The sequence below is a fragment of the Meles meles genome, chromosome 12 (assembly GCF_922984935.1).
Source record: "Meles meles chromosome 12, mMelMel3.1 paternal haplotype, whole genome shotgun sequence".
Lineage (NCBI taxonomy): Eukaryota > Metazoa > Chordata > Mammalia > Carnivora > Mustelidae > Meles > Meles meles.
The window spans coordinates 18,879,260-18,907,065 of NC_060077.1; the positions used below are offsets into that span (position 1 = coordinate 18,879,260).

The window sequence follows — 27,806 nt, forward strand, 5'->3', positions numbered from 1 at the left end:
ATACAGTTAAAGAGGAGCAGAGAGACTCTAGGTCCTTCTGGCATCCCCTAAGCACCTGGATCAAGCCTTACCTGATGCCAGCATGACCGCAGAATTTTGGTTACATGAGCCAGTATGTTTCCTTCTCCCTTCTGGCAGAGACTATGAGTGTTTACCAAACACATATGTGCTGCTCTGCACTTTCATGTTTGTAAGGGCTGGTCAATGGGATGTGGGCATAAGCCGTGAAGCCGGTTCCAAATCTGGACTTTAAATACATCCCAGGGATGCCGGGGTCACTCAGTCAGTTAAGCATCTGCCTTCAGCTCGAGTCCTGATACCAGAGTCCTGGAATCAAATCCCTCATCGGGCTCCCTGCTCAGCACATCTGTTATGTGCTTCTCCCTCTGCTGGCCACCACCCCCCCACTTGAGCTCTCTCTCCTTTCTCTGAAAGGAGAAATCAATCAATCAATCAATCAATAAAATCTTTAAAAAATTAATTAATCAAGTATATAAATAAATGTGTCCCACGTGATACCCTGGCCCTCTCTCTCCCTTCCTGCAATGACCTTGGGGGCCGTGTGCTCCCAACAGCACAGCAAGGTAGACGTGGGTCGGCTAGGGTCTCAGTGGATGAGAAACAAACCTTTCTCACGAGAAGCTCCTGAGAGATAGCCCCTTGCCTATGCCTGCACCAGAGCTGTTCTAGCCTCACTAAGGTACCCCAAGGGCCACCTCTGATTTTCTTTTCTGAGTCTGCAACCAAAGCATGCCTTATTATTTATTGCTACAAAGTGTTTCTTTAAATAAGCAGAACTTGGGTGGAATGTGCCCAGTCAATGCATAGCTTCCTGGAGAGGGTCTTACCCTGTGCTTTACATTCCGGGGGTGGGGGTGGGGTCTCCCAGCCGAAGACCTGCTTTGATTTTGTACTTTACAGCCTCTGTTATGTGCTGCCCAAGCACAGCGATCTAGAGGCATTCCGGAGAGAGCTAGAGTGATCTAGGGGTATTTGGGGTGATAAAACGGAACTGTTCCTCCTTTCAAGGGCCTCCTGCTCCAAGAAACCCCAGGAATACTTTCAAAACCATAGAAGGCAGAGGGATCGCTCAGGGAAAAAAAAAAAAAAAAAAGCAAATTGTCCATTCGCGAGCACTGTACCAACACTGTGGCCGGGAATGCCCGAGACGCCCGGTAAGGGTCCTTCTGGAAAGAGACAAAGAACAAAGGTGAGACGCTCCGACAGGACTCCTGCAAGGTCCACGGTGTCACGCCCTGATTCTAAAAAGGTAAGAATCTGTCCGGATACCAAAGACAGGAACGTGGTGTATCACCGATTCCAGACCCCGTCGGAGGTGCCTTCCTGAGCTGAAGAGGCTGGAGTCCTCATAAGCAGACGGGCAGGCATCTCTCGGTGCCAGGTTCCAGGGCTGGCTCAGGTGCAGGCGTTTGCTTCTCGGGTGGCCCTGGGGGGCGGCAGCAAACAGCCCCTGGGACCCCGGGGCCCAAAAGGTGGGTGCCAGACAAGAACAGGCTTAGGACCATTCCCCACACCGAACTGCAACCCCATGAGGGCAGAGTCGATCTCATGCTTGTTTCTGTGCCTTTGGAATCTATCTCGCAGTTAGATAAACAATGGCCCTCCGTGCCCAGGGCCGGTGACGCACCTTGCTGGTTATAAATCAGAACTAGGCAGATCGAAGGCTGAACTGGAACATTTAATGCTGTGTGCGGGCAGCAAGGGTCTCCCCGAGCCCATCAGTCACAGAACCACGAGTTCCAAACTAGAACAGCCAGCTGTGCTCTGACTCCCCTCTGCGGTGGTGATTCCAGAACAGTGCGTCCCAGAGGGGACCTCCTCTTCCCCACCAACTAAACAGCCTCCTCCCCACCCCATTCTTAGACACGTCGTCTTTGTCCCTCCTGGCCCGACGCCCCAGTGTCTCCATGTCCACGTCACCTGCCCACTGAGGTCCTCCCTTGCCTCCCGGAACCAATTCCAGATCTTCTCCTCTGGCCACAGACTTCGTCACCTCACCCACTCCAAAGCCTCAGCCTCCAAGAGGCAAAGCCACTCACGGCGCTGGACCACACTTTGGGGGAGAACAGACTGAGCTTCAGGACATTCATCAGGAGTGAATTTCTCTGTGATGCACTGAGAACAGTCCCCAGGGACACGGAGACACTCAGCGAAGATCATGAGGTACCAAGGATGCTGACACCTGCTGTCACCAAGGGCATCAGCGTTCCAGGGAACCAGTGCTCCCACACGTTGCTTGGACATGTGCAAAAGGTACAGCCCTCCCGGGAAAGAGTATGGCAGCAAAACGTCTACCCTACTCTTTGGCCTGGTAATTAAATAACCATGAGTCTGTCTAAGAACGTAACTCAAAGCAAACATTACACACAGAGGTAATTACTTCCTTATAATAGCGGAAAACTATTAACTACGGAATGCTCCACAAGCGCTAAAACCTTTAAGCTATGACACCGACATTAAAAATACATTCGTAGTAGGTTTTTTAAAACATGAGGAAATATTTGGATAAACATATGAGCTCAGAAAGTCTGGAACCCAAATCACGTGGACAGTATGAACGCAACGATTTAAACAATCCACAGGAAACGAGAAGAATGAGACACAGCAAAATGGGAGACCGTCGTCCTTGGGTAGAGAGATTGTTTATTTTTACCTCTTCTTCCCTGCAAAATCAGTCTGAAGTAGGTTACCAAACAGCAGTGCTGCAGGACAGAAGAAGCAGGCACGGAGGCAGACAGAAGAAAAGACCACGGCGGGCAAAGAAGGTAAGGCCAAGGATAAGGCTGATGAGTAAGAGGCATCTCTTAAGTTCTGACACTTATGAGAGCAAATCTGCCTCAGAGAGTCCTAGGCGTTAAAGCAGAGAGAGACACTTAGAAACTCACTTACGAAATTCACGGTGTTCACAAGATAAAATCCAAACCACTTCTCAGGATAAACCCCGCTCCCACCCCCTCCCCCCGACAGGTACTGAGATTCAAGAAGTAGCTCTTAGAAAAGGCAGTTAGGAAAAGGATGGACAAAAATCCTTAAAATTCCTCTCCACTCTGCCACCCCACAGTAAGCTGGTCGTCCCAGGAACCCCGAGCCTTCTCCCATAAGCTGCTCCCGAGCTCCTGTCTGCTGCATCTCCCTGGCCGGTGTCTGTGGGGGTCCTGGGGTCAGCTTGCTGCAGGCATCCCACTTTCCCCATATGTTAGATGGCTCCCACCTCGGGACGCGTCCGGACGGCAGTGCTGGGCACCTGCCCCTCTCCGGCGGGAACGAGCATCGCACCCACTTTCCCAGCCAGCTTGGGATACAAACACTCACCTGGGAAGGACTGGCTTGGAGTCCTGGGGCCAGACCCGCAGACTGTGCTCCAGGCTGACCCCCCACAATCTGCCACCATCAAGCAGCAGATCCCCAAACCCAGGTGGTCCACACATGTTCTTCATCGTGTTCAAGGGCGGGCGGGTGGGTGGCAGTTGCTCAGAGAATGCCAACCGCAGCCTCGGGGAGCCAGAACGCACATTTCTGCATCTCTGCTTCATAAGACTTCATCCCTCTTTGGAGCCCTCATTTCCACTGGCAGCCAGACAGAGGCTCTGTCAACATCGCCCCCTCCCCGTGATTCCAGGACCATGTCTGAGATCTGGAAGGGCTCATTTCCCCTAGAGATTCTGTCATGTGTCTACATGGCATCTGGTCTCCTGTGGTCCGGCCAGGAGGACCACGGCTACACCTCCACAGTCTTGACCTCAGGGCCCCCTGGGGTCACCCGTGCCACTGCCCCCCCACCCCTCACCAGCCACGTCTGCACCACACTCGGCCTATCACGGAAACAATCTGTGGCTCCCAGCAGCTCTCGGGAGCGCCCTGCCTGTTCCCCGTGCCCAGACATTTCCATTTGCATCTCCCCCAGAGATTTAGGGCAGGTGGCCACCCTGGAGGACCCTCCAGTCCATCTTCGAAAATCTCTCATTGTCTCCTTCACCCTGGAGCAAAGTGACTCGGAGCATCTCGCTAGCACAGCAGCAGTGTCTAAGTTCACTCTACACTCTCCTCCCTTCGCCCCCCATGAAAAATACTGTCTAGGGTGAGGAAGGACCTGGGAACGGGGCAGGTGGGAGAATCCGCGAGATCGAATCAACATCTCTCGCTGCCGCCACGTCCTAGGAGAGCATGCCCAATACCTCCCTAAAGACAGCGTCATCCACCTGCCAGGATGGCTCTCCCCACGAGGAACATCCACAAACACAAGGACGCCAAGGAAAGCTGACTGTCACCTTCTTCACTTGGTGACCAGTGCAGCCATGCTCCATTAACCTGAAAACTTACTGTTTCTCACATGCATAAAAGGACATGGTGTCACTGAGAGCTAAAAACTCTGAGACTGCCTGTTTCCGCAAATGCATATCCCCTTACAGGGACTGTTCCCCATCACGGCTGGAAAGATTAAGGCGGAGGAAATGAAAGAACGGGATGTTCCTTTACCCATTTGCTCAACACGGGTGAATTTATAGGTGCATTTTTTCGATAAATACAGTCTGTACTGAAAATGTATTTTCTCATGATTTCATCAACACTATTTTCCATTCTCCAGCTGACTGTCGTGAGAACACGGCAAGTAATGCATATGACATTGGTGATACGTGCTAATTGACCATGTACGTGATGGGTCCACATTGGGCTATCAGCAGTGACGTTTGGGGAGGTCGAAGTTACAAGTGGACTTTTTACTGTGCAGGGTGGGCGGTCGGTGGCCCAACCCTTGTGTTGTGTGGCGCGCCAGCCATACGCGAGGCTCTGAGCCAAAACCCAGATGGAAGGCTCTCCGCCGTCACTGGTCAGGAAGCGTGGCCCCACGCAGGAACGGACTCGTTGTGAGCGATGACAGAGAACCACAGGCAGAACGGAGATGGGCTAACGGCGAGCGCTCCTCAGAACTCAGATGCTGCCACTTTCTGGGTAGGAGATCTCGGACAAGTTACGTCTCTCTGAGCCTCACTTGCTGCATCTGTAAGATGGGCTTTTTAACAAACTCTACCCAGTTAGGTTCACCGAAAATTCCCCCCAAAAATCATCTTCATAAATCACTCAGCGCAGTGTCTGCATAATCCAATAATTACTCAAGAGATTAGCTGTTGTGACTGACCGAGGTATATCCTAGAGCACGTTGAACCACCAGGAGGAAAACAGCATCAAATCGTTTTACCACTGGGCCAAGGTATTCCATGGTCTTAAGCATGCTTGAAAATTGATTGAGCCCTTGCTGTGTCCAAAGGAGCATACTACGTGCTGGAAAGAAATGGAAGCCATGGGGTGCCTGAGTGGCTCAGTGGGTTAAGCCGCTGCCTTCGGCTCAGGTCATGATCTCAGAGTCCTGGGATCGAGTCCCGTATCGGGCTCTCTGCTTGGCAGGGAGCCTGCTTCCCTCTCTATCTACTTGTGATCTCTCTCTATCAAATAAATAAATAAAATCTTTAAAAAAAAAAAAAAAAGAAAAGAAAAGAAATGGAAGCCAGATAGAAAAAATACAGTGTGGCCCCCAGAGGAACTTACAACAGGAGACGTATAGTTTCAATATCATTTTAGGATGTCACCCCCATAACAGGTTGGAAAATGGACACACAAAAGATAACCATGTCTAAATCCCTTGAACCTCCGAATGTCACCTTATTTGCGGGGGAGGGGGGGAGGAAAGGAATCTTTGCAGATGTGATTGAGTAAGAAGGAAGACGGAGTGGTCCCTCACTGTGAGAGGGTCCTTCTAAAGGGAGGAGGTGAGGGCACCTGGATGGCTCAGTCAATAAGCGTCTGCCTTTAGCTCAGGTCATGATCCCAGAGTCGTGGGATGGAGCCCTGCATCCAGCTCCCTGCTCAGCGGGAAGCCTGCTTTTCCCTCTCCCACTCTCCTTGCTTGAGTTCCCTCCCTCGCTGTGTCTCAGTCAAATAAATAAATACAATCTCTTATAAAAATTTTTTTTAAATGGGCGCCTGGGTGGCTTAGTGGGTTAAGCCGCTGCCTTCGGCTCAGGTCATGATCTCAGGGTCCTGGGATCGAGTTCCGCATTGGGTTCTCTGCTCAGCAGGGAGCCTGCTTCCCTCTCTCTCTCTCTGCCTGCCTCTCTATCTACTTGTGATCTCTCTCTGTCAAATAAATAAATAAAATCTTAAAAAAATACTTATTAAAAATTTTTTTAAAATAAAGGGAGGTGGTGGGGGAGCAGATAATGATGTGAGGACAGAGCAGAGAGGCCGGAAGCCACCATCCTGCACAACGGCAGGGATTCCTCCAGGATGCAAGGTCTGCAGGCAGCCGGCCACCAGAAGCTGGAAGAGTTCACCTCCCCGGAACCTTCTGCTGACACCTTGATTTCAGCCCAGGGAGACTGATTTTAGACTTCTGGCCTCCAGAACTATGAGAGAATAAATTTCTGTTGCTTTAAGCCACCATGTATATGGTAATTTGTGGATGGATGGATGGATGGAAGGATGGATGGATGGATGGACAGAGAGGGAGTGGGTGGATGGATGGACAGATGGATGGATAGATGGGCAGATGGGGGGTGGGTGGATGGATGGATGGACAGACTGATGAACAAAAGGATGGATGGATGGATGACTGGCTGAATAAGTGAATGAGTAGCTAAATGGATAGATGAGACAGAAATAAAAGTAGTATAAGCTTCTGCAACCGGGTATTTTGGGAGTTTTTCATTTTTTTCTCAGTTTTCAGAATGGAACTAAATTAAACAGATCCTCATCCTTGGAACTCTATCTTTCAATGCATAGAAGAATCTTTTATGAAATTGTATGTGTTATTTAGCTTTATTCAGAGAAAATGAAAGTTAATGACACCCTTGTTCCCTAGCCCTTTCATGGTGACACTGTTGAAATGTAAGCAATAAAGTCTCCCTGTCTCTCTGTCTCTCTCTGTCTCTCACACATACCAACGAGCTCCCTCCTAGATCCCCCCCCCCCCGGAAAGCCTGGACAAGGTATCACGGAAAACCCAAGCTCCTTCTAGTCCAGAGCTGTACCAGACTTTCCCTGGACATACACCCTCCAGAGAGGGGGAGCTCTGCTACCTTCTCTTCTGACCTCCAATGGAAGCGAGACACATAGAAACACATTCTGCAGGAAGATACACTCAAAAAGCCACAGCTCAGGACCTCGCCATCCTTGGCCGGGTGCAGGCAGAGCACTTTCCAGCACAGCCGTGAGACAGGGTCCTCCCTGGTGCACCAGCTCCTCTCCCGGGGCCCCCGGGGCTCTGAGGACCCACTCCTCACCGGCATTTGCAGAGCTAACTATGCAGGATACAGGCAAAGGTCATGACAAGCAGCCTCAGGGTGGCAACCTTCTTGACCTTGTGCATGAAGACTGCGTGCTCTCTGCCCATGTCCAGTGTTCTTATCTGTCTGTCCTGCCAGCCCCCGCTTCCCATCCTCCTGCCCTTCCCTCCAAATGAACAGTGATGCCTAACAACCCATCTGCAAGCCGGCCCAGTTCTGCTCAACACCAAGTTCCCAACAAGAGGGGCACGTGGGGGTCTCAGTCAGTCAAGTGTCTGCCTTCAGCTCAGGTCAACCTGGGGTCCTGGGATCGAACCCCACTGTTGTGCTCCCCACTGAGAGGGAGGAATCTGCTTCTCCCTCTGCCCCTCCCCCTTAGCCTTGTGCTTTCAATCTCTCTCTCTCCTCTCTCTCAATAAAATCTTTTAAAAAAATTTTTTTACATCAAAAAAAAACATTAAAGTTCCCAACAAGACTAGACCCTACACAGAAGACACAAGCTCTCTGGCAATTCGACGTTAAGGCCATTCTCCAGAAAAGGCTGGGACCGTAGGACTGTGTTGCTAGGAACTTTCTGATTTCATAATACCATCTCTAGGTCCCTGCGGATGGAAGTACAAGCAATGAAGATTTCTTTTTATTTGTTTTTCAAAAGATCTATATAAGAGTGGGTTTGCTCTGTGACCCATCACTTCCTGCTCATGAAATGTAAACATATGTGCAGTTCAAGAAAATCAGCCTGGAATTAAAATGTGCATTTCTGTTCATTCAGGGTTTCCTATTTGGAAGGAACAAAAGCAACACAGTAAAAACAGTAAGACGCTGAAGCAGACGTTTAATATTTGGAAATCATCTCGATTTTTCCAACAGCCCCAGACCAACTGGGCACTTTAGATTACTGTTGCATGCGTGTGTGTGTGTGTGTGTGTGTGTGTGTGTGTGTGTTGGCTTCCAATGAAAATCCTTTTAAATATAGCCCGTACTTGATGTCAAGTCGGTTTAAAACTTTCCAGGGGGGGGTGTCAGAGAATCTTAGAGGAAAGGGGGATGCAAACGCAGAGGAAACAGAAGGAACCATCCCTTCATGTAGAAATCACGGCACCACGGCATTGGAAGGGTCAAACCTTTTCCTGCTCGCGGGTGCAGTGTGAAGGATCGCAGGACAGACCCTGGCTTGCTCTGTCCGAAAATCCACACACAGCCAATTCACTTCCCAACAATGGGGCTGAGTTAAGGTCTCTCCACGTTCAACACGCACAATCTGTCACATGCCGGGCTGGGAACATCACCTAAGAGCTGGGACCTCCACATCACAGAGGCCCCTGTTTTAAGGACATTTTCAGGGTTTCCACTCGAAAAAGTTCAAGCATCACGAGTAATAACAGTTTTCTTCCACGCTGCTCAGCCTAATAAAGAAATCAGTAACACAACTATGTACCTACCCAAGGAGACACAACAGTGAGGTCACAGTTACCAAGCTATTCTGTGGCTTTCTTAATAAAACCTTGTTACTGCAGCACAAAAACATAGAAGCCTGTTCCTATTAGAAAATCAAGTGACAACCAATAAAAAGCATGCTTTCCAGCAAATATGCAAGTGTGCTGGGCTGCTGTGCGAGGATTAGGGGTTTTTTAAACCTCATATCTGCCTGGGGTGGATCCGCTGAATCCATCACCCTTTTCTTTGGTTCCTTGTGCACACCATAAATCCCAGAGGCTCTGGTCCTCCGGACTGCTCCTGCTAATTAGGAGCCGGGAACCCACTAGCACAGGCTCCAGAAGACTCCAGAAGCAAGCTCCCTCTCCCTCAACCCACAGCGACACCGACCTGCCCCCCACCCCCACCCCGCCAGGGAAGTCTTCCTCTAGCATCAGAATCCCGGCACCGTAACCTCCGTGATTCCGGACGAGCTCACAGAAGAACATTCCTGTGATTAAAAGACCCTGTGCACCATCAGTGGCTTTGAAGTTTCTGAGAGAGATCTCAGCTCCAAAATGTCATCAGAGAAGTCTGTTCACAGGGATTTGGGGGCACACACTGGAGGCTGGTAAGAACCCCCACTTTCCTCCTCACAGATTTCCCGGTAGGAAGGAGGAGCTGGCAGGGAACCGCGCACAGAGTCCCGATCAATAAGGAGAAAGAATTGCTAGTACTTTCTACCATCTCCTGCATGAATCCCATAATTTCTCAAGGAATTAGCTTCCTGAGCTTCCAGCCCGGCTGTGCCAGGGACAGGCTGGGGGTGCCGGCGGCGAAGGGGGTAGGGGGAGGGACATGGGGAATGCCTCTGCTCGCTGTTTCAGGTCAGGGCCCTGCCGGCATAACTCAGGGGACAAGTTCGGGTTTGAGGTTCGCGTGGAACCCGTGCGGGAGCAGGCGCGAGCAGCAGCCGGGGGACGGCGGCAGGGGAGAGGCTGCGCTGTCTCAGGGGAACTCGGGTCACTCTCCGAGCTAATCGTCGGGCCCTGTGGGCAGCGGCTTCCTTGGCATTAAACATTCCCATACGCGGGAGTGCTCTGCAATTATCTCCTCCCAGGTCGGCGTCGGCCCCCGAAAGCCAAGTGCACATTCCAGGGCCCTTCCAGGGTTTCCAAGCCCCCTCCCCCGACCTGTAGCCCAGCCCTCCCAGAGCCCACCGCTCCTTCCCAGGTTCTCCGCGGCCCCTTCCCCTGATTCAGGGCTATTTTTGCCCTCGTCCCTTGGCAGTCTCTTCAAGGGCCTCCCCGCCAAGTCCTCCGCGGAGGCACCTGCTGCAAAGGGGCCGCCCGCGCGCGTGCACACGCGCACACAGCACCCACGCCCTCCGTCCCAGCCACCCCAGCCACGCACACTCCCACACCCTCACTCCTGGCAAAGTTAGTCCCGGGCCAGAGGCGGCGGCGGCGTCCCTCACCTTTGGAGAACAGGGCGGCCAGGCTGATGAGCACGGGGGACCAGTGATGCCACGGCGTCCCCATCTCAGACGGGCACATCCCGGAGACCCGATCACGGCTCCTCTGCTCCCGGCGCCGTCGGGGCGCAGACCAGCGGGTCGCCAGGCGGGGGCCGAGCGGGCTGCACGAGGCGAGCGCGCCTAGGGGCGCGAGCAGCCGCGGGGCCCTGCGCCCTCCGCCCGCCAGCCCATGGCCGGCCGGGCGACGACCGCGCGCGGCTCCGGACTCGCTCCCCCGAGGCCGGCGCGCGCCGCAAACCCCACCCCTCGCCCCCGCCGGGCGCCTCGCTCGAGTCCGCGCGGGGTCGGCCCTCCTGCTTGGCGGGCGAGGGGCGCCTCGGGAGCGCGGGAGCCGGCTAGCGCGCGCAGGCGGCGGGGCGGCGGGGCTGCGGCGTCCCGGGCGCGGGCGGCGGCGGCGGCGCGGGGGCCCCCGGCGGGCAGGCCGGGCGCGCGGGGCGGCGCGGGGCGTGCGGGCGCACGGTCCCCATGCCGCCCGCGCCCGAAGTTTGGCGGTGCCGCCCCCGCGCGCCCGGCTCCGGCCCCCGCCCGCGGTCCCGGCGCGCAGAGCGCACGGCCGGCTGGGGAGACGCGGCCCCGGCGCGCGGAAGAGCGCCCGCCGGCTCGGGGACCCGCGCGGTGGCCCCGCTCCGCCGAGACCGAGCGCCGCTCTGCCCTGCGCGGCTGGGGGCTTTGCCTTCCGAATTTGTCTTTTTTTGAAAAGCCCCACCCTTTCGGAGTGACAGCCGTGAGCCCCAATCGGCGAAGTAAAGCCCACCTCCCCCGGCCCGCCCGCCCCGCCCTCGCCATCCCCCAACCCGCGGGCGCGGCTGGGAGGGGCCACTGGGAGGCCGCTGGAAACCCCGCGCTAGCTGCCCGACCTAGCTGCCCACCCCCGCAACAGGTGGCGAGACGGCCATTTGCCTTTCCCTCCCCCGCAAACCTCTGGCCAGTGGACACAAAGGTCGTTGCGGAGGGTCCCTCAGCCCGCACTGGGCTTTCCCGACCAGCTTGGAGCAGGAGGGCCTCGACATGCAGTCCCAGCCCCTGGCCCGGATCCCAGAATGGCCACCAAGTCAGGGATCCTGAAAGAATTCCATCTTGCCCTCCGCTGGCCCATCCGCATCTGGGGATGGGCCGGTGGAGGGCCAGCGTGGCCTTGAGAAGAAAACAGACAAGGTTCTTGGTTTCTACATTCCTGAATCCCTAATTAAGACAACCAGGGAACGGAGATCACTGAGCAGTGTCCTGCGATTTAAATGCAAGGACTCTTGGGCTCCCTGCAAGCCTTTGAATTAACCAGATCAAAATCAGAGCGAAAGCATCCTGAGTGTTTACAAAATATTGTTAGACCACAGCCGACAGCCGCGTAATCAAAGGAGGTGAGTTTACCCAGGAGGTAAAAATGGGTCATTATCATCTGGCTAAGAGAGCAACAGATGTTTTACTCCAGATGCCCCTGGTTGCAAAAATATACCAAAGATTGAAGAGTTTTTAGCTTTCAAAGTTTCCAGGAAGATCAGACAAGCAAGTGTGGTTCTGCAAAGGACTGTCTCTCTGGCGTTCATGCTCTTTGAGACGTGCAAGTGTTCTCGATTCCGCATTTACTCCTCTAATGTATGGCCCGTCTTCCTGTTTTTCTTTTGTTTATTTCTGAAACGTGGGCCTCTTCTCTTTGGGGTTCCTATAAAATCATAGAGAGCTAAGGCAGCAAGAGTGAAAGAGATGATGCATGTCAGCACTTCTGAAACTTGAGAAAATATTAACATCCCTCTGGAAGCTTCTGAGGGGCCCTCCCCCCTGCCCAGTGCAGAGCGCACCCCGGAGGCCTCTGATGAGGCAGGTGTGGATGGTACTTAAAACACCTCATTAACAGGCTCCTGGTGAAGCTCACGCAGCTTGTCCCAGGACCCCTGCCTCCTTCATTATGTCCTTCACCTCCAAATTGGGGGAAACTGAGGTTTAACTCCCTGCACACCTTTGCCAGGGCTCCCCCTGGTTGGCCCAAAGTCTGTATTTTTTTTTAATATTTTATTTATTTGACAGAGAGAAATCACAACTAGGCAGAGAGGCAGGCAGAGAGAGAGGAGGAAGCAGGCTCCCTGCAGAGCAGAGAGCCTGACGCGGGGCTCGATCCCAGGACCCTGGGATCATGACCTGAGCCGAAGGCAGAGGCCTTAACCCACTGAGCCACCCAGGTGCCCCAGCCCAAAGTCTGTATTAAACGCCAACTCCAGGCTGCCAGGGTCAGTCTTAACATGAAACAGAGTCTATTTTTTTGTAGCATTTCACAAATTAATAGACGAGAATTCGTGGTCTCTGTTCTTTATGGAAAACAGTCCCTTTATATTCCTAAGTCAAATTAAGATTTTTTTTCACCCAGAATTGCCATCATCAGATGCTCCTTTTGGAGGAAAGGGTTGGGGGAGGGGTGTCATTGCAGAAGATCTATCTGTGTCCTTAGGATGAAAGCTGGCCGACAGCTTCCAGCTCCTGCCCGGGGTTGTGAAACCATTTCCCTAGGATGCGAGCCGGCTAGGCGAAGTTTTTTTCCTATTCTTTGCTGTGGAAGCTTTGGGGGAAGCTACAACTCCAGAAACCTGATCAGTGGCTAAAATAAAATACAAGAATGGCTTCTCCAGTGTGCTGGGTACTTAGCACAACTAATCGTGGGGTGAACCAATGGGTAATTAGCACAACTAATCATGGGGTGAGCCAAGCCCTGGAGAAGCTTCCAGGCCTGCCAGGTGCCAGGCTGCCGCCAGGCCTCTGAGACAACATCCCATCCAAAGCTCCTGCTTTGTTTCTCTCCAATTAATTGTAAGATGACAATTAATTGTATAGTTGCTTTCCTGCAAGAATATGGGTTTCATCTGCAGGGCCATAAATCAATGTGTAAGCCTAATTTTGTCAGTAATTAAATAGTACTAATTGTGGTGCTGTGTGGATGACGCTGTTACGTAAAGCACTGCAGGGTCGCTGTCTTTCAAGAAAATACGACGACGCTCTCTACAGCAGGTGGCAGGAGGTGCTGGCTTTGTCGGGGTGGGGGCTGGTAATGGTGGGAAGGAGCCTGCAGGACTTCAGTGTGGAAGGGAATTATGCCAGCGGCGGTGGGGAAGGTGTGTTTAGGTGCTGAAAGATGGGGCCGTATTTCAAACTGGACTTTCTCCTCCAGTTCCTCACGTGGCATCAGAGAGAAAGGCTCAAACTGCCACAAACTGTTGATAGTTGCAAGTGCCCTTGCTTTTAAAATAGAGGAAATAGGACACCTGGGTGGCTCAGTTGGTTAAGCATCTGCCTTCGGCTTAGGTCATGATCCTGGGGTCCCAGGATCGAGTCCTGCATCAGGCTCCCTGCTCAGCAGGGAGTCTGCTTCTCCCTCTGAACCTTCCCCCTTCTCATGCTCTCACTCTGTCTCAAATAAATAAATAAAAATTTTAAAAAATAAAATAGAGGAAACATCTTTCTGCTCAGAGGGAGGCCATCTAGCTAGAATGCATTACGTTGCTGTATTTTGCTCTGATTATCCATAATTTTACTGTCCCGCTTTCCCTTTACCTTGGTGGTATGTTTCCTTTCAAATCCAGTTACATGAGTTTCTGAAGAGTGGTTGACTTGAAGGGGAGCATAGCCTCGCTAATGGTAAGGTCTAGCCGGCCGTCTTCTCTCCATGACAGAGCTCGGGGAGATGGGGAGAACTCGTTTATGTGTGGGAAACATTGTGTGTGAGCCTCCAGATCACCCTTCCCGCAGGAGGCTTTTTGAAAAAAACTTTTTTTCTCCCCCCTCAATCTCCCCAAATTCTTGGAAATAGAAAGGCCAGAAATGGCTTGTCTGTTTCAAGAGTGGCGACAGCGTTCCGATCTGGAACACCTCTGCCCTTGCTGGGGAGACTGGGGGAGGGCATCCCTCCAGCAAGATTGTCTCTTGTGGCTGCCAGGAAGTGTCCTTGAGGATGGCGCTACTGCTGTTCTCAGGGACCTGTCATTCTGTCCTGGAGACAGGCACGAATGCACTTCTCAGTCCCCTAGAAGGTGACCGATGGGAGATGAGCAGAGGTGATGAGGGTCCCTTGCAGGATGAGGCCATGAAGAGCCCCCCTGTTGCTCTGTGGTCTGTAGGTCCCCCACCAGGAGGCTGGAGGAGATGGCGTGTTTGAGAAGATGCTGCTGCCTCAAGGAGGGGAGTCTCCATCCACCAGCCCAGCCTCAGAAAAGGTCTGGGTGGGGGACAGAACCCCTGCGAGCCCACACAGGACTCCCAGCAGGAGACACGGATGATGACCATGTTAGGTCACTGCACCAGCGGACTCTTCTGGGTCACCTTCCTCACATCTAGACCGTTCTCCCCCTGCCCCCCACCACTCCATCCTTTCTTGCTTATCTCCTTGGGCTCCATAAGCAAACGTTAAGAACCCAGGCTCTCAGCCTCCCAGGTAACCCAGGGCATCTCCGGGTGACCCCTGGGTAGGCCTAAAGGAACAGATCAGTGGTATCACGCCCCACTTGCCTGACTTTATTGATGTATGGATCGGCACCAAAGTTCAACAGACCCTAAGGGGTCCTCTCTGGATCTGTAAGCCGCACTCTCGGGTGAATCCTGCATTCCCACCTCTGGCCTGCTCAGCCTCTGCGGGAGGTGAGGAACCCAGGGGGCTCAGGGAGAAGCTACAGAAAGTTCTCCTGGGCTTTCTGTACACGTGTCCTTCCCTGAGCCTGGGACGGGGTGGCTTGCTGTCGCTAGCTCCCACCTCCTCTCCCTGCAAGATGCGCAGCCAGACCAGATCCCCTGGCTTAGCAGAGGGAATTGTGGTCCTCACGGGCAGGGTCCTCAGTGGGGAGGGACCTCTGCGATCCCCAACTGCACACGATGAGTATCTATGACATGCCCCTCATTGGCCGGGCCCTGGAGATCTAGCCCGGGGACCCACCACCACGGAGCCTGTATTCTCATGGAAACAACCAGACAGTGACCAAGCAAAAAACGTGATGCTTTTAGAAAGACCCTTGAAGAAACCCAGATGGGATCCTGTTTACCTTGAGAGAGGGCTGGCAAGGCGTCTCGGGAAAGGTGGCCTTAGAAGCAGGACCTGACTGAAGAGAAGGACCCACGGGACCGACTGGACCATAAACGTGCAGGTGGATGGGACAGCAGGTGCGAAGGCCATGAGGGGTGTCAAAGCCGGGGGCCAGCAAGAAGCCTATGGCTGAAGCCCGGGGGAGGAGAAGGGTAGTGGGAGGAGGTGAGGTCAAGGCCCTCCTGGCCCCGTCTCTCCTGTAATTGGGACCTAGCACCTTGCAGGCGCTGCCCCTTCCTTTTCTGAGGCTGTGCCCTCAACCCCTGGGTCAGTCTGAAGGTCTCAATCTGCAGAAAGCCCCAAACTGCTCCTCAGTCCTCAAGAGAGCCGACCACAGAGGAGAGAAGGCTGGGGCTTCCTGGGCCCCACACGCCACCCGGTAAGACTGATACGTCGGAAGGACCGTTTGCTTTTCTAACTAGGCACCCAGATGGTTTGGTTTCTGGAGCCCCTTAAAACAGGTGTTTCTGGGGCACCTGGGTGGCTCAGGGGGTTAAAGCCTCTGCCTTAGGCTCAGGTCATGATCTCAGGGTCCTGGGATTGAGCCCCACATCGGGCTCTCCACTCAGAAGGGAGCCTGCTTCCCCCTCTCTCTCTGCCTGGCTCTCTGCCTGCTTGTGATCTCTGTCAAATAAATAAAAATTTAAAAAACAAAAAACAAAAACAGATGTTTCTCATGGCTAGCGAGGGCTGGGCTCTGACCTCACAGATGCACCCCTCACAGGGGTGCAAGACGGTGCACCCCTCCCTGGGAGTACCCTGCCACTAGTCTAGAGTGGCACCTGAGCTAGACCAACCACAGCCGTGCCCCAGAACCTTTGCACCTGACACAAGAGGGGAAAGCCATGTGTTTTTGGATGTCTGGAATGTATATTCCCCGCCTCTGCCAGGGAACAAGGGAGCAGGTGACAAATCCCTGAATCAGACACACACATGCACATCCCAATGTTATCCCCGAGAAAATGCCCCCAACCCCTGCCCAGAAAGAGCGTTTCTGAGGGTCACACATGGGGGGGCTGATCCTGCCCTGGGTTGAAGCAGCCACTGAGGGAAAGATTTTGCTGGCAATTTGTCGAGTTTGCCAGCATCAAAGAGGGTTGTTGTAAACCATGTGAACACGAAACGGCTTCAAAGCTGAAAGCGGAGGACATTCTCAACGGCCTAATTTGGAATTGCTTTAAGGATGCTTTGGGGAATAAACAAATGGAAATAATAGGGCTGGGAATACTACCGGCTGGGGAGAACTGTTTTCCCGCCTAATAAAAGCTCTCCCCGGCCAGTGCGTAAACCACGAGTACATGCCAGTTTCTTCCCAGAAGCGAGCGTCCCCCAACAACGCAGATTCATCTGCCCCGGGCTCTACCCACTGGGGATGATCTCCGGGCACCCCATCTCCCCCTGGACGTATTGGCCCAAGAGGACCCCGACCTCCACATCATCCCTAAAGTCTTTTGAAAAGATTACTTCTAACAATTCTTCAATGCCAGTTTTTTTGGGTTTATCAAAAGCTCTTTGCTGGGTGCGTGACTTGATCCACAGGCCAATAGGGCAGTTCTTTATAAACCGAGTTCTAACTCATCACAGGAGAGAGGTCTGCCTCCCCCAGAGTGACCTGAGATGGTCAGCGAGCTCGAGTCTACACGTGTGGTTGGGGGGATGGTTGAAAACATCGTTTTATTTATTAATTTTTAAATTTTTTCATTTGACAGAGAGAGAGGGAGCATGAGCAGGGGGCATGGCCGAGGCAGAGGGGGAAGCAGGCTCCCCACCAAGCAGGAAGCCCTGTTTGGGACTCCATCCCAGGACCACGGATCATGACCTGAGCCGAAGGCAGAGTTTCAAACAACTGAGCCACCCAGGTGCCCCAAAAAGATCATGTTAAACTGTTGCTTCAAAAGAGTAAAAATAGGTGGCCCTGGGTCTGTGTTTTATTATGATGTCAGTGGATCCAAAAGGCTGAAAAGCGGCCCCTGGAGACAGGACCTTCTGGAATGTTCCCTCTTGTACAGCGAGAGAGAACATTCGGTGCCTGTGGTCCTGGGGCATCAAGGTGGCATCCGTGGGCCTGCAGTGACCCCTAGTGGTAAGGGTGTGGCAGCTCAAGACACCTGAGGTGTCTTCCTTGTTTTCCGAGGAATAGAGACTCAATGATTGACACATCCCGCTGTCACCAACGGACACAAGTTGTCAGGTTTGAATTAGTCAAGCCGTATTTTTAAATGAGCTCATGCACCCATACTGATGATCCAAGTGAATGTTTCCCAACGGGGCGCTGCCGACAGCCTCCTCCACATTCTCTCGTCCTCTGTCCTCCACCGGAGCAGAGGGTCTCTCCAGGAAAGGCACAACACTGGGTCCTTTGAGGGGTTCTCGAGGGGCTGCATGAGAGAGACAGAGAGCCCTGGGGTCCTCCTCACGTGTCGTTTAAAGACCAGTGAGTCTGGAAGAAATACGGACTCGTACCAGCACCGCTGAGCACAGCAGTGCCCGGTGAAAAAGGTCTTCATGGGGTAGGAGGAAAGGGGACATCCAGCCCTCCCAGTCCCTGGTTCAATCCCTCAGGCTGCATTTGAGAAAATGAGGGCCAGAAAGGGGGTAGTCATAGACTCAACTACTGTGGCCTTTTAAAGACCCTGGCATGACGATTAAATTACGTAGAAAGTCTGAGTGTAAGAGGAGGAGTGTCCACGTGTAGCGATGACTCGGTTCCATGCTTCAGACGAGCTAAAACACCAGTCGCTGGGCTTCCTTTTTCTTGCCTTTTTCTTTTGTTCTGGCATTTCTGTACTGAGACTGCTTTGGAAATTAATTTGTAGGAAACCTGTCATGAGGGATCTGCATTTAAAGCGCACATATTTATCAAATATTTCAGAAATTTCCCCCCAACATTGGCCTTCAAAAACTTACAGTTGGCTAAAATTGTCACACTTGCAAAACTGGAGCTTGTCACACATGCAGCCACCTGGGGCCCATGATTAGTAGTAACTGGCAGGTCCTCCAGCTGTGTCCCTTGTTACCACATCTGGCCCTGCTGTGTTTTCCCTGCAAGATAGTGCACCCCTCCCTGGGAGTACCCTGCCACTAGTCCAGAGTGGCACCTGAGCTAGACCAATCATGGCCCTGTCCCAGGACCTTTGCATCTGATGCAAGAGAGGAAAGCCATGTGTTTTTGGATGTCTGCAATGTATATTGCAAAGCTTAGACATTGCTGGCCGTGGGGCATGGTCTGGAGCTCTGGAAAAGGCAACACCAGAACAGACCAGGCTGCCGTCCTCTTTCTTCATCCCGCTCATTTCTCACATTCCAGGAAATACCTTAGTGTCCACGTGAACTCCAGTGTTTCACGCTAGTCCGGGTCCAGGTGGTCCCTCACTCCCAAAGGGTCATCTTTCATCTGTCCTCTAACTCGCTCTACTAGCCGGGCTCCTGCTTCCAGGCTGGTTAAAGAAATACTGGAGAAACTTAAATGAGCTCTGGTCACCTGCGGTCAACACGTCCCATGGCTCCCACATCACTCAGTGAGAGTCTCATCCCTGCAATGCTCGGCAAGAGTGTTGTGAGCTGCCCGCCTTGTCCCTGCTCCTCTCCTGTTTCAGCCAGTGGTGCTGCCTCCCCCAATGCACCAGCATCGCTCCTGACTCAGGGCCTTTGCACAGACCGTTCCCTCTGCCTGGAACACCCCTCCATCGGATACCTATATGGCTCATCCTGGACTCTGCTAGAAATCACGCCAAGGCATAATTGTCCACTCCCTGGACATAATAGCTTTCTACCCTCATCCTCTGTAGGGTGTCACGTTGCTTGTCAACGCTGGAGTACTATATACGAAACACTAAAATAAAATACTGTGTGTGAGATAAGGAATACCGTGTTGGTTTAATGCCGTTCTCCCCCACCTGGAGTGTGCGTGAACTCCTGAGAGCAATAGCTGTCTGCTTTGTTCCTTGCTGTATTCTCACTGCCCAGAATAATGCAGGATAATGCAGGCATTCCAGAACGTTTCTCTTCCCCGACTGGGGTTTGCTAGAAGGAAACTCGCCAAGGTTAATTTCCCAGTTCCCCTGTCCAGCCTGTGGCAGCGTGGTAGAATGGGTTACGGGGAAGCCTCTACTTGGATTTGGACTGAAAGCTGTGTGACCTCGGCCAAGTTGCTTAACCTCTCTGAGCCTCCATTTCCTTATCTTCAGAATTGTAGAGGATGCTTTCAGCTAACGTGTTGGGCTGTCCTAGGATTGATTCAGGACACCCACGTGGTACCTAGCATCCCAGCAATGGCTCTCTGCTTAGCAGAGCACAATCAGCCATTATTCTTTTCTAGGAGCAGAAATGCGTTCTTACAATGTTGTCTTTTCTCCTTGTCCAGTTTCGCTATTTGACTATCCACATAATTTATGGTGTTTCTGCCGGGTCAAGGCCAGATGCAGATTTTGTTAGCATGATACTAAACGACCTCCATGGGGATCCGTCTCGTAAGTGAAAGTCTTGTTGGTATTATGCTCACATTAGACCTCTCAGAACATCAATAACCCAGAAGTCAGAGAAACAATTCCTACAAATCAACGTTACTCATCCTGGAGTTTAAAATAACTTGCTTTTTTTTTTTTCTGTTATTCTGAAAGTTTTTCTCTTCTGCATAAAAATTCCAAGGCTTGGGGGGAAGAAAACGAAATGAACTAACAAAAAACCCACAAGACACCTTATATAATCGCAAATTTTCCTTGATGAGGTGTCTGCAGGGGTAAAAGCTCTCTGTTGATTTTCGTGCCCGTGCACACACTTAGCGAGAAGTGCTGACTGGGGTATAAACCAGTCGTGCTAGATTTTCAGGTTCTGTTTGTGAGCTGTTGCACCTCCAAGTTCAAGTTGAGTGTCAGACTTGCTGTTTAAAAACGGTGTTGCTGGGTGTTTATATAACTTGTGCATGGTGGCAGGAAGTTGAGCTGCTCACCTGGGCTGGGGAGCTGGGCCCCTCCAGAGTCCAGCCCCAGCCCGTGCCGACAATCACCTGCCCGGGCGGCAGAAAGTGCAGGTGCCCCCTGGTCGCCTTCTGAGACCAGTGTGGGTGCACCCTTAGCCCTTCCTCCTCCAGACCACTCTTGTCCACCACTCTCTGCCTGCAGGCTGGGCAGGAAAACCAAGACTACGGGAATGAGTGCGAATAAGTAATAAATAATCCATTGCTAATTCCAGTAATTTAATTTATCCAACAATGCCAACCTCTCCCCACCACTGACCCAATCAATGTCCTTGCACGAGCTAACTATGGCACACTGTAGTTCCCAGAAATGGTCACCACTGCGCCTCCTAGCCGTGAGCTCTTCACAATGCCATCTCAACCCTGACCCCTCTGGGGATGTGTCTCTGTTCCTTTCCCAAGAATCTGAAGGGACTTGTGCCTCCCAGGGACTGACAGAAAGGTGATACCTTGTGCCTTCCAAGATAGGTCAGAGAAGGTAGGTTGCCTGGTGCCAGAGCCCTTTTCACAGAGCCTTGAGGTGTAAGGAAGAAGTCTGACTACCTCTGGGTAGGGACCACAGAGCTACATGGAGAGGCAAGTGTCCACGTTCCAGAGAACAGTCCTGGTCTCAAGCCCTTAGCAGAGCCCCTCAAACGTGTTGAGTACAGGAGCCTTCAGATAACGCCAGTCCCCAGCCAACTGGTCACTCCCGGCTTCCAGGCTCCCCAGTGGAGTTCCCAGTTAGTGTGGAGAGGAAACCCCACCCTGCTGTGACCTAAAATTTTTGAAAAGGCTGTCCTTTGAAGCCACTAAGTTTGGACAGTTTGGTAAGCAACAGTAGTGACCAGAACACTTGCCAGGAGCAAAGCAGCCCCTTGTGGATTGGAACTCACCTCTGCAAACACCTACATCAGACACCCACATTCTGCCAGGCCCTGGGCTGGGCTGTCAGGATTCAGAAACCACAAATTGTTCCTGTCCTGTATTCATTTTGACCCATTAACCTGCAAGTTAAAGAAACGGACTCACACTGGCTCCTGGGTCATTTGTGAACCCAAGTAACTGACAAGTTCCAAGTAGATCCTTCAGGAAGGGCTGGATCCAGTTGTTCAAATGACCCTAGCCTCTCTCTATCTTCCCAACTTGGCTTTCCTCAGTGTGGACATCTCTGTTGACTGCTTTTTTCCTGACTGTTCTAACAACAGTTCCCAGCCTGACTGGCATCATCTCAAATAAGGCCACGGGCTCTGAATCAGATTTGAGTTGCACGGAGGTGTTGAACAGACCCAAATCCCATGTACTGAGGATGGGGAGAGCTATTTCACCGGGGAAAACTGGTGACATTATCAAAAGAGAAGGACCTGTGAGCATTCAAACACAGAGAAACCCCGTGCACTTCCTCTGTTGAAGGGAAGAATGAGCAGCTATGTGCCTGGGAGCAGGCAAGAGTGTCCAACAAGATCAACACTGAAAAGTTCTGGAGCTTCCTCCTCACTTTGCAGATGAAGACATCAAGACACAAATGCTTCCATGAGTCAAGGCTGCACATCGAAACCGTGGCAAAGTCAAGACTCACCCAGCCCCTGCTCGTTCTGCTGCTCAGCCACAGACTGTCCACCACAGACCATCAACCACAACCTTGACTTCTCCCAACTGAAGGGATTTATGCTCATCACTATTGATAATAGACCAAGTACTGTTTCCTCCTCCTGACTTCTACCCCACCAGACTCACATGCTTAAAGCTCCAGTCTTGCAAAGCACAATAGATAAAGGGCAGGGTGCCTGATTCCCCCAGGGGGGCGGAAATCTCTGTCTCTTACAATAGATTTGTCCGCTGGCATGGGACGATTGAGATACAAGCCTCTATCTGCCCAAGTTGGTGTGTGTGGTGAGTGGGGGCAGAACTGTCAAGGAAGGCTTTCTGAACAAGCCTCTGATGGGAGAGAGTTGGGAAGCTGGTGGCAGGGATGGTCATGGGTGTGTCTTCCAGAGCCTTGCTGCAAACCCCCAGACACAGGATTGGGTTCAGGGTCAAGGGAAGACCTCAGCAGCTCTTCCCTCAGCAGCAGTGATGGGTCCAGTGGGTGAACGTGTAACTCAGGGGCCGATAACTTCCCTGAGAATTCGTAAACTACAAATGAGACACAGAAGTCCTTATTTTTCCTTGCAGAAAAGCTGAAAAGATGTGAGGTCCAGAGCCTCCAGTAACCAGGTCCTCTACCTGATTATTGAAAGAATGAAGCCAACATTTAGAGAACGAACAAGAGAACCCAGAGCGAGTCTGAGAGCTGGTTCCTACTGGTCAGGACACCACACCTATGCCTACACTCTGAGCCTCTCATGGGAACCAGGGAGTTGCCATTTTGCTTGAGCATTTGGAGATGGGTTTCCACTGATTGGTATCTCCAAACCTTCCTGAGAGATGACTTCCAGGCAGGGAGGTAGTGACAAGGAAGAGAAAAGCTCAAAGTCAATACGTCTGAGCATCAATGTCCACGGCTGTGTTTTTCTCAGGAACCCGTGCAGGCTGGAGTTACAAGAATGGGTGAAGGGAAACAAGATATGCGATGTTTCTGGCATTATTCAATAAATGCTAGCTCTTCCCGATTATGCTTGTCCATCTGCGAAGGCATCAGTTTGCTTCAATGCTCGACTTTCCTAGAGGAGCAATGGCATCCCATCGGCTCTGAAAGCTACAGTCCCCACTACAAATGTTAAACTTTGATTCTTCGTTTTGTCACTAATCTGTGTGTGTCTAATGCTAAATCATCTGATGAGTAGAAAGTTCCTTCATTAATTGGTCACAGGGTATAAATAATCATTCATCCTTAATCGTTAGGATCCCACGTTTCTGTTGCAAACGTCTTTGTCTGCCAATCCTAAATAGATTCTCCACTGTTCAACCTGCTGTGAGGTCTGCTTTTCCCAGTCTGCGGGAACCATTTCCAACTTGTTGGGAGTGGCCTGATAATTGCAAATCTCATGGATGTGTTGAATTTCTTATCTGTCTTACTTTCTTGGTAATGTTTGACCCCATTCACTTCGCTCCTCCTGATCTTGTGACCCCACTGTTTTGTGACCATAGTTTTTAGTTTCTTCTCCTTTATGATTTGTCCTCAGGATCAATCTGTGCATTTCTGCTTCTCTTCCTGCCTCTTACTGTGCCCTCCAGGAATCTATCCCTTCCTCAATTCTGTGTGTTCTCCTTGGCACCTTGGCAACACGACCACTTCACCCAGCAACCAGGTCTACACAAGAAATCCCTCCTGAGACCCACACTGAATTCCCAGCTGCCTGCTGGGCGTCTTCTTTGGACAATTAAAATTTAATTTTTCTATCATGTCACAAGATATATACACGCTCTATCCTTTTTTTCCAGCTCATCTCATATCTATTAATGGCCTTGACCATTCCCCAGCTGCTCACAGACTTGGAAGTCCCCTCCGCCCACCCCCCCACCCCCACCCCAGGGTTCGAATCCATCATGGAACTCCACGGAGCCGTCATGTTGAACGTGAATTGGTCTCTCTTCTCCCCTGCACGCCACTGCTGAGGCTGGGATCTACGTGGTTTCTCCCTGAGGGGTGTCACAGGACTTTCTTGATCATGTTTCCTGCTGCCTCCCTGGGCCTCCCAGTGTCCTGGGTGATTTATTAAAATATGATCTGATTGTGTTCTTTTCTTGCTGGAAAGCATTCGTGGCTTTCTGAGACCTTCTGGACAATGCCTAACCCCTCATGGGACCTTTGTCTCCCAGTATACCTCCTCCCCCACCTCTATTCTGTACATTTCGGGTTTCAAATGCTCCAAACAAAGCTCCAAGGGTCTATCAGGCTCTTTTCAACCCACGCTTTTGCGGATTCTCTTCCATGTTTTTGGAAAGAGAACATCTTCTTTCATGCTCCTGGCGAGCTCTCCCCTGAAGACTTAGCTGCCATCTGTCCCGTCCTTGTCTGACCTCCTCATCACATCTTCCCCTCAAATGCAAGATGCCCATGGTCACAGCTTCAAATGACTAGAAGGGGGGCAGAAGTTATGGTGTGTGACTGCCCTGGCTGGACCTCTGCAGGCATCACACCTCCCCCTGGCTCTCACCTTCTTGCAAAACCTGCTTTGAACGAATCTTCAAGGAGCCCCATGGAAAGGATTGGATCCTGGGAACTGAGGCTTCCTTCCAACAAGGATGCACGTGAGCCATTTTTGGAGGGGCTCCTCCAGCCCTAGACGAGCCTTCAGATGATGCAGCTCCAGCCAACGTCCTGCTGAGAGATCTTCAGCCCGAACCACCCGATTCAGCTGCTCTGGAATTCCTGATCCACAGAGACCACGAATAGTCAGTGTTGCTCTCACCTGGCCGGTCTGGGGCTTGCGCTAGGTAACTGATACAACCGTCATCTGCCATCCAGCGAAATGGTTTGCTAATGGTCCTAGGGGTATCTGTCTAAGCCCATTTGTACCCCATTCCCCACCCCCAAGCACGCGCTCCTGTGTTATGGCTGGACATTCTGTGCACATTTTGTCATGGTTGTCACCATTACAGCGATTCCAGAAGTGACACGACCTTCTTTAACAACCACCCAGTCCCCGCTATTGGAGATTACAATTCGTAATTGTTTGAGATTATAAACAAGGCTGTGAATATTATAGCAGATAAAATTTAAGGGCACAGATATTTTCTTCAGGATAAATACTATGAGTTTATTGCTATGTAAATGGGAATGTACGTCCTAAGTGTTTGGAGAGATATTTCTCTCTTGTCTGCCAGAAATGCATAAGACACAAATTTTCTCATATTCTAACCAAGTGGGTAACTTTGGCCCCTGGGGGCGGGGGGGAGGGGGTGTTTGGCCTGAGTGTAGACATTTCTCCCTGTCTCTAGCAGAGGGAGGGGGCTGCTGGCTTCTGGAGGGTAGAAGGCTGGTATGCAAGACACTCATTGCCCACAAAGAATTCTCCAGAAGCGTCAGCAGGGCCCCAGGGGTGTTCGTATTTTTAAAGTGAGCTGCCATTTTAGAGTTGAAAACTTGTATCTCATTGTTTTTACATTGTTTCTACTTTTATTTCTTGTTGCTGGCACCAGAAGCATCCAGCTTGTCACCTCCTGGTCCTTGCTGTGACTTGCCTACTTGTTACTTTCATCGCGTGTGAGCCTTCTAGGGTGACTGGGAAGCGTCCTTCGGAGGATGTGACTGTTTGGTCGTTCGTGGCAAATACCCCCCCCCCCCACCCCAGTGGTTCATGAGCTTCTTACCTGTATTTATGGTCTATGGGTGTGTGTTTTTCTAGTCAAAACTGAAAACCAACTGCGTCTACTTTCTTGGTTTCATTTTCTTAAACTCTCGTCGGCCTGGAATTCACTGTGCTCTGGGAGGAAGGTTCAGGATGTGCTTCTCTTCTCCTGCGTCGACAGCCAAGTGTCCCAATGCCAGGGATGGCGTCGCCTGGTTCTCCCCGTGAACAGAAGTGTCACCGGCACCCGGGAGCTTCTTAAGCATGTGGATTTGAGTTTGTGAGATCGTCGGCGTTATGAGGCAATATGTCACCATCTCCGCTGTGCACCAGCCCCATCCTAGCCATGAGGAATCACAGAGACGGACATGTGCTGAGTGTATCTTGTCTGCCATTGTTTAATATTTGTCAACTAGTCAAATACCAAGCGTTTTGCTGTTCGGAGTCCGCTACCCTTAGATGTAGAAGGTTATTCATTAAAAGGAGGTGCCCTGTTCCAAGTCACACACCTGCTGGGGGGATGCTGGTTTCATCACAATGGAGCCTTTCTGTGCGTTGCGGAGGCTTACAGCCACTTCTCGTGCCATGGCAGAAATCAAGATTTTCCTTCTAGTTCCCTCTTGCAGAATTCTCAGAGCCGTATTTAATCTTAGTCTCCCAAGAAGTAACCTCCCTTCCCCAAGTTTACAAGTGTCTTCCGAGAGCCCCATAGGATCTTGTTACATGATTAAGGTTCCATATCGATCAGACACAGGGCTGGTAAATGGTGTGATAAAAAAGCTTTCATTAAAATAAGGAGGGAGCTCAGGAGGCAAGCTGTGTCCTGTTGCCACTTTTATTTTATTTATCATGTATATATGTTTCCAAGTGCAATTATTTATTCCTCGTTCCTTGGCAAATAGGATTGAGGTGATGTTTGCTTTAGAGATAAGTGGCCTTCCACTCTGGGAGCTCTTAACCTGTGTGGAGAGCGGCTTTGTGGAAATGGTGGTTTATGAGGGCGGTGAGCACCTGCAGGCCAGCTCAGGGAGCCTTGTGAATAAATCGGGCCAGTTTCTCACTCACTGCCCTGTCTCAGGGCCCAGCAGGTTCTCCTGCTGCTCCATCAGCTGGGGACAAGGCTCCCTCAACCCCAGACACACTCGGTTCCTCCTTCTCCTGTCCTCTTTTCCTCTGCCGCCCCTCATCATGCTGTCCCTCCCGTGCACAAGTATCAGCAATGGTCTGAAGATTGCTTTTGCTTCTGTCTACAGCGGGGGCTCCTGGCAGTTCTGTGGGCACAACAGGAGAGTCTTTCTTGGCCACTGCTGGCTGGACTGCGGGGAGGTGGCCGTCCAAAGCCAGACCGGTCAGAGGGCGTTCCTGGGATCGGGAACGGAATCACGAGGTGAACCTGTATGTCTTCCACCTGCCCAAGAACCAAGCAGCAGAGGAAGGACCCACTGCAGAGAAAGGACAGATTCGGACTCGGTGGCAACCCGGGGTGAATGTAAAGGAAAGCGGAATCTTTGGTCTGGCTTTGGAGAAGCTGCGCACGCAGAGAAAGGAACCAACTTCTCCCAGACCCAGGCAGACGCTGTGCTGGGGAAGAAACAGGTCTCGGAAAAAGCCAGCGGGGCCAAGACTAAGGGATCTCCGTTCAATAACCAGAGCCTTGATGTGTTGACCTGTACATATCACGCTTCTTTGCCAAATCGAACACCTGTGGTAAAGGTATTTCTGTGTGCTGTCATCAACCGTCCCAGAAACGGGCTGATAGTAACAACTTACTCCAGAGAAGTAGGCAGGGAAGAAGAAAGGCTCTCCACTCTGTTGCACAGCTCCTCCTCTCCCCAAAGATGCCTTCACGTCTTTCTGTGATAGCTGCAGAAACGACAAGAAAGAAAAGAATATCTCCAGTCTGGGATCTCGTCACGGCTCCCGTTCACCTGTTTGGAGAGCAGCTGTGAGGCATGAATCACATGCCCAGCACACGAAACCACAGAAGTAAGACAATTCCCCGCCCACACCCCGGGCCTCCTACCTGGAGCTTGACACAAAGACAATGGAGAGTGCTGGAATCTTCTGGAAGAGTGACTCAAACACTGAGAGCAGAAGACGTAATCAGAAGTGACAAGCATCTTAAACACCTTTCTCAAAGTTCAACAAGTGAACGTGTACATGTTTTGCCTGCTCTGGATCCATTCTCCCTTCTTTAGGAATGAAAATCTTTAGAATCTTTGCAGAGTGGCATGGATCGTGCTGACCTCAGCCCTGGTCCTCAGATGGGCACATGGCCCCAGGGGATGGACAGTCAGAGCATCACACC

At 51.7% G+C, this 27,806-nt stretch overlaps 1 protein-coding gene across 1 annotated transcript in view; it reads right to left on the minus strand.

Moving 5' to 3' along the window:
* TMEM132D (transmembrane protein 132D) overlaps nucleotides 1-10,404 on the minus strand; it is a 597,103-nt gene extending 586,699 nt beyond the window's left edge. Inside the window, exon 1 of the mRNA XM_046024139.1 lies at nucleotides 10,195-10,404. Coding sequence (XP_045880095.1) covers nucleotides 10,195-10,273 — 79 coding nt within the window. The 5' untranslated portion in view covers nucleotides 10,274-10,404. The remainder of the gene's footprint in view (nucleotides 1-10,194) is intronic.
* Nucleotides 10,405-27,806: the final 17,402 nt, after the last annotated feature.